The sequence below is a fragment of the Homarus americanus genome, unplaced genomic scaffold (assembly GCF_018991925.1).
Source record: "Homarus americanus isolate GMGI-L3 unplaced genomic scaffold, GMGI_Hamer_2.0 scaffold6317, whole genome shotgun sequence".
Classification (NCBI taxonomy): domain Eukaryota; kingdom Metazoa; phylum Arthropoda; class Malacostraca; order Decapoda; family Nephropidae; genus Homarus; species Homarus americanus.
The window spans coordinates 17,336,269-17,347,875 of NW_024730668.1; the positions used below are offsets into that span (position 1 = coordinate 17,336,269).

The 11,607-nt window shown below is 42.2% G+C and overlaps 1 protein-coding gene across 1 annotated transcript in view; it reads right to left on the reverse strand.

Annotated features, from left to right (window-relative positions):
• The window catches only part of LOC121867102 (eyes absent homolog 4-like), a 57,150-nt gene that overhangs the window by 40,821 nt on the left and 4,722 nt on the right, over positions 1-11,607 (reverse strand). Inside the window, exons 3-7 of the mRNA XM_042366860.1 lie at positions 10,758-10,780; positions 9,787-10,040; positions 9,376-9,607; positions 9,162-9,215; positions 7,448-7,599 (exon numbers count right to left, since the gene is read on the reverse strand). Coding sequence (XP_042222794.1) covers positions 7,448-7,599; positions 9,162-9,215; positions 9,376-9,607; positions 9,787-10,040; positions 10,758-10,780 — 715 coding nt within the window. The remainder of the gene's footprint in view (positions 1-7,447; positions 7,600-9,161; positions 9,216-9,375; positions 9,608-9,786; positions 10,041-10,757; positions 10,781-11,607) is intronic.

The following is an 11,607-nucleotide window of genomic DNA, read 5'->3' on the forward strand; positions in this document are numbered from 1 at the left end:
CCATCAGGTGCAATAAGCTGGGGTGTTTAATGAATCCAACCATCAGGTGCAATAAGCTGGGAGGGTGTGCAATAAGCTGGGGTAATCATCAGGTGCAATAAGCTGGGGTGTCTCACCATCAGGTAATAAGCTGGGGTGTTCATCATCAGGTGCAATAAGCTGGGGTGTCTCATCATCAGGTGCAATAAGCTGGGTGTTCATGTCATGAGGTGCAATAAGCTGGGGTGTCTCATGGTGTGTCTCATCAGGTGCAATAAGCTGGGGTGTCTCATCATCAGGTGCAATAAGCTGGGGTGTCTCTTCATCAGGTGCAATAAGCTGGGGTGTCTCATCATGAGGTGCAATAAGCTGGGGTGTCTCTTCATCAGGTGCAATAAGCTGGGGTGTCTCATCATGAGGTGCAATAAGCTGGGGTGTCTCATCATGAGGTGCAATAAGCTGGGGTGTCTCATCATGAGGTGCCCCATAAACAAGACACAAGACCTCGCGTCACACAACACCAGGGGACGATGGCGGCCTTTACTCATCAAGTTATTATGGCGAATCTATCTTCATTATACACTTTCACATGTCCACACCGATGATAATGTATACATGTGTGTGTGTGTATGTCACTAGACGATCGCATTATTAACCTCAACATGTGATCAAGTAATTGTGGTGAACTATACCTGTGGCCGGGAAGACACGCTACCTTGCTTTCATCTTTTTCCTTGAAGTTGCCCGACAATAATCCACCACTGTCTCGCTGTTTCCCGGTAGACCTTTTTTGGTGGTCGTCATAATTTACAGAGGTTTGGTAAAAGGGATATGTAAGACCTCATGTATTTGTATATTAATCTTGCATGAAAAGTTTTTCTTAAAAGTTCTCGCTACCATGGTGCGAGAGAGAGAGAGAGAGAGAGAGAGAGAGAGAGAGAGAGAGAGAGAGAGAGAGAGAGAGAGAGAGAGAGAGAGAGAGAGAGAGACCAACCAGAACAGCTACAATCCACAAATATACACAAATTTGAAATCAAGATCCTCAAAGACTCATAAGTTATCATTCTCATACACCAGGGGTCCGGACACTGGTCGAGTCTCAAGTGCCCCATCGACGCCCATATTGGTACCGTCAGATGTGTTCTCGTGTCATCATTAAGGAGGAAAAAAAACGATGGACCTTCAAAAACTCCTGCAAATTAGCCCCGTCTATTCCACCTAAATATTAATCACCCTAATGCTAATCTAACGTACTTTGACCTAATCTTGTTTCATCTTACCTTATCTAACTGAATGGTAACCTAATCCAACCGAACCTAACGCTCACCTAATCTAATCTAACCCAACCTAACGCTAACCTAACGCTAAAGTAACCTAATCCACCAATACTATCATCATCATCATCATCATCATCATCATCATCATCATCATCATCATCATCATCATCATCATCTCACACCAGGAGATGATTGAGCACTTCGGAGACGACAACAACAACAACAACAATAATAATAATAATAATAATAATAATAATAATAATAATAATAATAATACAAACTAATAATAATAATAATAATAATAATAATAATACAAACTAATAATAATAATAATAATAATAATAATAATAATAATAATAGAAATAATAATAATAATAATAATAATAATACAAACTAATAATAATAATAATAATAATAATAATAATACAAACTAATAATAATAATAATAATAATAATAATAATAATAATAATAATACAAACTAATAATAATAATAATAATAATAATAATAATAATAATAATAATAATAATAGTAATAATAATAATAATAATAATAATAATAATAATAATAATAATAATAATAATAATACAAACTAATAATAATAATAATAATAATAATAATAATAATAATAATAATAATAATAATAATAATAATAACACTTCTTCACCTCGCTCCCTACCTACTGAGTCAGATATATTCTTCAAGAACAAGAATAGTAACGAAAACAAACAAACACGGAATTTAGACAAAAACACACACAAAGGCAGATACACACAGACACACACACAGACACAAGGAAACTTACACCAAAATCCCCAAAAAAAACCTCACCAACGTAACCAAGAAGGCATACGACACAAACTTTCCTTCAACAAGTGAGTAACCGAACCTAACCAACCTTACCACAGTGATGGACTAATGTAAAAATAATTATAAAACCGCCACACAAAACCCAAACACTCGATACGAAACTCACACCGCAAAAACCTTCCTTTTAACAAATTAAAACCTTCTAGACAACGCAACAATGGAAACCTACAATAAAATAAATATTAAAATCCCCGAAAAAAATACATAAAAAACATTGTAAAAACCTACAGATAAAAACCCTAGAACATAAGGATTTTACAAGACAATTTACACTAAACTTTCGTCAGTCACGCCCCAGGAAGACCTCCCTAGGCGCCTCGTCTTGCTCCGGCGGCCACAGGTAAGCCACACCATAAACAGGTATTGTCCTGGCCTACGGGAGCGACAGGCCATACGTACCCACACACTCTCACACGGACACATCAGCGTGCCATCAGTAGCGACCACCCACTGGGCTTTGTCACACCGCCTGGGTATGATGTGTGTGGGTAGTGTGTGTGTGTGTGTGTGTATGTAGGTATATGGTGAATGACTGAATGAATATCTGACCAACCTAACCTAAACCTAACCAAGATCCGCAACCACATCCAAGGCATCACTCTTAGCTCCCTCTACCCAGCACTTTTCAAGGCTCACCATCAAGTAATTACGTCTTAGGAACCACAGGTTTTGTATCTTAAAATTAGCATATTTCTTGTAAATTATAGTCATGCGGTGTTTGTAAGGCATTTTGAGGTGGCATTAAGTTCTGTATATTACTGAAGGTACTAACATTCACTTACTACTACTACTACTACTAATCGTAGTAATTAATAATAATAATAATAATAATAATAATAATAATAATAATAATAATAAGATAAATTGAAATTCCATCTTCAGTTCAAGGACTTTTGCGTGGACTACCTTGGGTTGGGTTGTCAAGACGGGGCAACAAATATGCAAATTACCAGCGTCACGAACGTCCCGGGTCCTCCAAGGTCCGTGGCATGAAGACGTCTCGAAGGAAAAAGACGGATCTAACGCACTAGTGTACACTACGTCAGAAAAAAAATCGTCTTAATAATACCTTTAAGACGTTTACTTAGGGATTAGTCAAGGAATAAATTTAACTAGCAGAATCATTGTACATTTTTAAGTCTGGTTATCAAGGAACATATCACCAGACAAGACCTGACGCCGATGGTATCACGCAAATTAATCAATTAAGGCTTTAACTGGTTTTTATCATTAGTCTCACTGAAGAAGGTTTCGTCTTTTTTTAGCTGGTCAAGACATGAGTAATTTCTGGCCGCGTATAAGATTTGATCACGTGGCGCCTCACCAAATTTTTGTTTACTAATTGGCAACTCACGTCACAAAAATGGCGGGAATTGAAATTTTATCCCAACATTACGTCAAAACATAAATAATACAATTTTAGCTTCTTAAAACACAACGCGAGAATATTAATAACGTTGATTATGATCCACATCGGTAGAAAAATATATTAAATTCTATCAATGAGAGACGGTAAATCAACTTCCGTTTCTCTCTCAAATTAAGGAAGGGATTAAATGCGACGCCTGTCTGTCTATTTCTGGGCCACGTCACAGCCACATACACACTGTTTGTTTACCTGTAATTCTAGACGTTAATGAATAAACAGCCGGTGCAGGAGAACGACGGAGTTCCCGCTTGAAGAAATAACTCACCAGCAATCAAAGGGGAAGTTCCGCCCACCCACAAGTTGGTCAATGTTAAAGGAGAGTACCACGAACACGACCACGAAACAGTGAATCTTGGAGGAGACAGAAACCAACTTAACCAAACCAAACAAATGTAACCTAACCTAACCAAACCAATGTAACCTAAACTAACCTGAGCTAACCTTCACCTCTAAGAACATCTATAACCCTCCAACACCCATAAGAACTTTAACAACCCCTCCAAGAACTCCACAACTCCCTCCAACACCCCCAAGAACCTCTATAACCCTTCCAACACCACCAAGAACCTCTATAACCCCTCCAACACCTCCAAGAACCTCTAAAATTCCTCAAACACCCCAAAAATTCTACAACCCCACCAACACCCCCAAGGACCTCTAGAACCCCCCAAAACCTCCAAGAACCTCGGAAACACCTCTACAACCCCTCCAACACCTCCAATAACCTCTACAACCCCTCCAACACCCCCAAGATCTTTTACAACCCTCCATCACCCCCAAGAACCTCTACAACCCCTCCAACAGCCTCAAGAACCTCTACAACCCCTCCAACAGCCTCAAGAATCTCTACAACCCCTCCAACAGCCTCAAGAACCTCTACAACCCCTTCAGCAACTACAAGAACCTCTACAACACCTTCAACATCCTCAAAACCTTTACAACCCCTCCAAGAACATCTACAACCCCTCCAAAAACCACTACAACACCTCCAAGAACCTTTACAACCCTCCAACACCCCTAGAACCTGTACAACCCCTCCAACATCCCCAAGAACATCTAAAACCCCTCCAACACTCCTAAGAGCTTCTAAAACCCCTCCAACACCTCCAAGAACCTTTACAACCTCGTCACCAACTACAAGAACCTCTACAACACCTCCAACACCCTCAAGAACCTTTACAACCCCTCCAACACCTCCAAGAACCTCTACAACCCCTCCAACACCACCTAGAACCTGTACAACCCCCCAACACCCCTAGAACCTGTACAACCCCTCCAACATCCCTAGAACCTGTACAACCGCTCCAACACCCCCTAGAACCTGTACAACCCCTCCAACACCTCCAAGAACCTCTACAACCCCTCCAACACCACCTAGAACCTGTACAACCCTCCAACACCCTCAAGAACCTTTACAACCCCTCCAACACCTCCAAGAACCTCTACAACCCCTCCAACACCACCTAGAACCTGTACAACCCCTCCAACACCCCTAGAACCTGTACAACCCCTCCAACATCCCCTAGAACCTGTACAACGCTCCAACACCCCTAGAACCTGTACAACCCTGCAACACCCCTAGAACCTGTACAACCCTCCAACATCCCCAAGAATCTCTACAACCCCTACAAAAGCATCTACAACCCCGCCAACACTCCTAAGAGCTTCTAAAACCCCTCCAACACCTCCAAGAACCTCTACAACCTCTTCACCAACTACAAGAACCTCTACAACACCTCCAACACCCTCAAGAACCTCTACAACACCTCCAACACCTCCAAGAACCTCTACAACCCTCCAACACCACCTAGAACCTGTACAACCCCTCCAACACCCCTAACCTGTACAACCCTCCAACACCCCTAGAACCTGTACAACCCCTCCAACACCCCCAAAGCATCTACAACCCCGCCAACACTCCTAAGAGCTTCTAAAAACCTCCAACACCTCCAAGAACCTCTACAATCCCTCCAACACCCAAGAACCTCTAATCCTCCAATACCCCAAGAACCTCTACAACCCCTCCAACACCCCAAAAACATCTGCAACCCCTCCAACACCCCTAGAACATTTACAACCCCCTCAACACCCCAAGAACTTCTACAACCCCTCCAAAACCTCTACAACCTCTTCTACACCTCCAAGAACCTTTACCCCTCCAACACCCCAAGAACCTCTACAACCCCTCCAACACCCCCAAGAACATCTACCCTCCAACACCCTAGAACATTTAAAACCCCCTCCAACACCCGAAGAACCTCTACAACCCCTCCAACACCTCCAAGAACATCTACAACCCCGCCAATACCCCCAAGAACCTGTACAACCCCTAAAATAACTCCAAGAACTTCTAAAACCCCGCAACACCTACAAGAACGTCTACAACCCCTCCAACACCTCCAAGAACCTCTACAAACCCTCCAGTGCCTCCAAGAACCTCTACAACCTCTCCAATACCTCCAAGAACTTTGTTATGCAGCCGGGTAGTCGGGACGGTTGAGATATATTTGTTTTGGCCAGTAATTATGACGTGCCGACGGTCACCACCTCAGGGGAGGGAGGCGGGGAGGCATCATGGGGAGAGAGGGAGTGAGGGGAAGAGATCGAGTGCGGGAGGGATAGAGGGAATCGTGGAGAGAGAGAGAGAGAGAGAGAGAGAGAGAGAGAGAGAGAGAGAGAGAGAGAGAGAGAGAGAGAGAGAGAGAGAGCGGTGACGTCATTACAAACCTCATGATGTTTGAGAATAACCATCAACATGGCATGATAATCAGGACCTGAACTCTCAAACACACGTAAGTTAATGTACCTCACTTAACTGTAGATACGATCAATATTATAAATGGTTCTCTTAATCGACGACATCATTATCGTCCCCTATAACTTGTGATGAGGCCTCGTTTATCTCGTTCATTTAAGCTACGCCACAAAAATGAACTCTCAAATCTTCATTAATTAACCGTTAACCTCTAACTGGCGCTGTGATAATGTTTCTAACTTCCCCATGTAAGTTAGGATACAAACATGATGGAGAAAGTTTACCAAGACTCTGTGGTTAAGGTGATCCTCTCCTGTAGCTGGGGGATCACTGAGGAGGAGGAGAGGGGGAAGGAGGGAGGGATAGAGGGAAGGATGGGAGAGGAAAGGAGGAGGAGGAGAGGAGAAGGAGGAGGAGGAGGAGGAGAGGGGGAAGGAGGGAGGAAAGAAAAGTAGGAAGATATATATATATATATATATATATATATATATATATATATATATATATATATATATATATATATATATATATATATATATATATATATATATACGTATATATATTGATGTTGAAACAGTTTATTTAGCCAGAAGAACACAGATACAGAGTCGATTAAAGATCAAAAAATTAACATGGCTGAGCCAGTTGAAAGCCTGAGCTCTCTTGTAGTTATATACTGTACATTTATATCAAGGAAGTATTATGTAACATTTACTATCATTTACACATAGCATGGTGGTAATAAGAACATATCAGAATGTTACTACGGATATTTCTTCGAAGGAAGAGAGAGGAGGAGGAGAGTGGAGGCGGACAGACAGACAGGATCGAAAACTATACCCTGACTTGTAGTTGTGAAGCAGGACAACAATAATGACTCCAAGACCGGCACTTACCTTATTTGTGCCTCAGGCGGATGTAAGGTCCAGTGTACAGGGGTTAGGGGTGGTGGTGGGTGCTTGGGGAGAGGAAGGGGAAGTTGGTAGCAATGAGGAAGGGGAGGAAGTAGGTAGTTTAGGGGATTCCCCTTGTCTGGGGGGATGGGGTGAGGCTAGGTGACATTGGTAAGGACAAAGGTGGCGTAGGGGAGGAGGAGAAAAGGGAAGACTTCACCTATGGGAGGAGGAGCAGTACTCACCTTGCCGAAGGTTCTGGCGTAGGTCCCCGTCAGGAGAGAGTGGAAGATAATAATGGTCTCGTCAAGGTCCCAGATGTACACTCGTTCCACCTTGTTCTCCGGATCGGGTGACGGGTTACTGCGACGCGCCCGACCGTTCCTCGACCTTGACGCTGTAAGGACAACCCTGGCGTTAGTTAAGGCAACCCTGACGAAGAAGAAGATGAAGAAGAAGAAAAAGAAGAAGAAGAAGAAGAAGAAGAAGAAGAAGAAGAAGAAGAAGAAGAAGAAGAAGAAGAAGAAGTAATAAAACCAAACCAGAGAAGAAAGGAATAAGATAAAGAAGAATAGGAAAATGAACATGGAGGAAAAAATGTTTGTCCTAACCAATTAGTAGTGAAGACCCAGGTAGTGCTTACACAGGTGGGATTTTTTTCTACTATCTACAGGTCAATCACATTACCTGAGCTGGGCGGGGGATTATGCAACAAAGCGGATTACTCCAATGTATGGGAAAACACGGAAGGGATCTTACGTATGCGTTCATCCGGATGGGCTTAGATACGTTAAAATATGTTTAAGTGAATAAACTAACTCATAAATGATACTTAATAAAATACAACATAATCTAAAAAAAAATACAGTAAAGTCTTATAGCTATTTAAAAAATCTTGATTAATTAGGAAATCAAATAAAAAACTAAATTCTTACTCGAGAAAATAAATAAACGCAAAAACCCATTGAACTGTAAGAGAAACACACGACTTGTAAACCCTTTTAAAGAGGATCCAACCCTCTATGGACGGTAGCTGGAACACCTATAAGTCTAGAACTCAACCCTCTCTTGTCTTCCAGCAAACTTTGAACCTCTTATGGGTCTTCTTTGTAATCAAGTCTAAACCCGCGGAAGAGAAGAAGTAAAAAAATAAAAACTTCACGAGATGAATCCGTTCACAAACCCCATAACTGAATTAAGCTTAAACAGTTGGTATTGAGTTTAGGACGCCTTTCACATCCAAGAAGCCATAGTGTGTGTAAATGTATCTGCTTTAATATTCAGTCCACAGGAAATTGGAACACAACCGACCTGACGGGAAATTGCGCGGGAAAACATTGAAACCCTGATAGGTGAGATGAAAAATTCTTTATAATAAATAACTTAATTGAAGTTGTAGTGAATTACTAACGTGTTGTAGTTAATGAGGTGTTGTAGTGATCTTCTTAGAGAGGAAGGAAGCCCGGGGTTATAAAAATGAATATGGAAGATTAACTGAAGAAGGGGTCCACATAGGATTATGGTGAAGAGGTGAGGAGAGGGGAAGGGAGGTGAGCAGAGAGAGAGAGAGAGAGAGAGTGTATCAAGTAAAATAAAAAAAACAATTAGGAGAAGTAATAATAATAATAATAATAATAATAATAATAATAATAATAATAATAATAATAATAATAATAATAATAAAATAAAAATTATAGGAAATTCTTAGTCTGATGGAAAACAATTACATAAACCGATATTCAAAACCACGGATTAAATACTTATCTCATTAATCTACAAAATTAATAACAAAACTTATCCCCCCATAAAAAATATTAATATTTCAAATTAATCTTTAAATTGGGGAAAATTAATAGTGAATATTACTAAACCAAGACAATGTTTCCTAACTTTCAGTGACTTAGGTACATTCTACAACAAAACCCACACACAATGACGTTACAGAGTATTGGAACTGACCTGTGTCTTTCATCGGGGACGAAGGGCTGTCAACACCCTGAAAGCCTGTCGTATCTGTTTTGGGGACAAGAAAAACAAAAGTTAATCTAGCGACAATCAGAAATATATCCAGTTCTCCATTTAGGAAAGACAAGACAGCATTAACCTTATATGTGACGTCATAAAAAGATTTAGTATGAGCAAGACGAGGGGCTGGGAAGCAAGCGACACTTACTCTCCAGGGGTAATGTGAGCTGGTAGGTGGTGGCGGTGGGCGTGGTCGGTGCCGCCGTCGGGAGGCCAGAGGAGAGGCCATTGGAGGCAGCGGCAGCGGCGGCGGAGGAGGTGGAGGAAGCGCTAGAGGAGCCCATGTATCCCGCGTAACCCTGGCCATAGTAGTAACTGCCTGCCGCGGCCGCCTGACCCGCGTACGCCGCCGCTGAGTAGTAAGCTGAGTCCAGTCCCTGCTGTGGGTAGGGGGCTGATGTGAGCTGCTGAAGGTTTGGTTAACTCTATGATTATTACTAAAAGCTAGACGGACACACACACACACATCCAGTTCTCCCCTCTCTCTCTCTCTTTCACGTACATTTGTCTATCCCTCATATACATCCAGTCTCTCTCACACACAGTCTCTGCCTCTAACCTGTTGTGTGGAGGTGTAGTTCTGTGTGTTGCCGGTGGCGAAGGAGGCGTTGTATGAGGTGCCATAGTACGGGTTCTGACACGCTTGAGTCCCACTACTACTGCCGAAGGATCCGTAGGGCGCCAAATACGAGGCCGTAGCTGATCCTAGGGAGCTCGCCGTACCCAAGGACCCCGTGGAGCCTAGACATGAGGAACCTAGGGCACTGGAGCCTAGGGTACCCTTACTACTCTGGTTAAGACCTCGTGTCGTACCTGGGAAGAGATGGTAAGACGGAAGAGACTTGATATTAAATTCCGGGTTAGGTTATGATAGACATTTGCTTTTAATTAACTTGTTTGTAACTCGGATCTAAACAGAACCCCAAGATAACTCAAATGGAACTCAAGGTAAGTCAAACTGAATCAAAACAAAGAACCCACGTAAACCCAGTCCCATATATAACCCAAACAGAACCCAAATTGAACCCAAAACTGACCAGAATGTAAACGAGATGAAACCCATATTATATGAACCTAGACGGAACCAAACTGAACCAAAGTATAGCCACATGAACCCTTATAAACACAAAAATACACCCAAAATAAATCTGTATAAAACCTGAATGAACCCAAATGAACCCTCAAAGCCTGTACCTTATGCTAGACTAAAACAACGACTTTCTCTACAAGGCGTAACTCACTCAAGGAGGTACAACAAAGGGGGTAACTCACTGGGAGGTACAACAAAGGGAGTAACTCACTGATAGGTACAACAAAGGGGGTAACTCACTGATAGGTACAACAAAGGGGGTAACTCACTGGGAGGTACAACAAGGGGGTAACTCACTGGGAGGTACAACGAAGGGGGTAACTCACTGGGAGGTACAACGAAGGGGGTAACTCACTGGGAGGTACAACAAAGGGGGTAACTCACTGATAGGCACAACAAAGGGGTAACTCACTGATAGGTACAACAAAGGGGTAACTCACTGATAGGCACAAAGGAGAACTCACTGATAGGCACAACAAAGGGGGTAACTCACTGATGGGTACAACAAGTAACTCAGAGGCTAAAAGGGGTAACTCACTGATAGGTACAACAAAAGTTGCACTCACTGATAGATACAACAAAGGGGTAACTCACTGATAGGTACAACAAAGAGGGTAACTCACTGATAGGTACACCAAAGGGGTAACTCACTGATAGGTACAACAAAGGGGGTAACTCACTGATAGGTACAAAGGGGTAACCACTGATAGGTACAACAAAGGGGTAACTCACTGATAGGTACAACAAAGGGGTGACTCACTGAGGTACAAAGAAGGGGTAACTCACTGATAGGTACAACAAAGGGGTAACTCACTGATAGGACAACAAAGGGGTAAACTCAGTGATAGGTACAACAAAAGGGGTAACTCACTGGGAGAGTACAACAAAGGGGTAACTCACGGATAGGGTACAACAAGGGGTAACTCACTGATAGGTACAACAAAGGAAGGTAACTCACTGGAGGCCAACATAGGTAATCACTGATAGGTACAACAAAGGGGGTCACTGATAGGTACAAAAAGGGTAACTCACTGATAGGTACAACAAAGGAAACTCACTGGGAGGTAAACAAAGGGGGTAACCTACCTGGAGGTACAACAAAGTAACTCACTGATACGTACAAACAAAGGGTAACTCACTGATAGGTACAACAAAAGGGGTAACTCACTGATAGGTACAACAAAGGGGTGACTCACTGGGAGGTACAACAAAGGGTAACTCACGGATAGGTACAACAGGGGTAACTCACTGATAGGTACAACAAAGGAGGTAACTCACTGGGAGGTACCA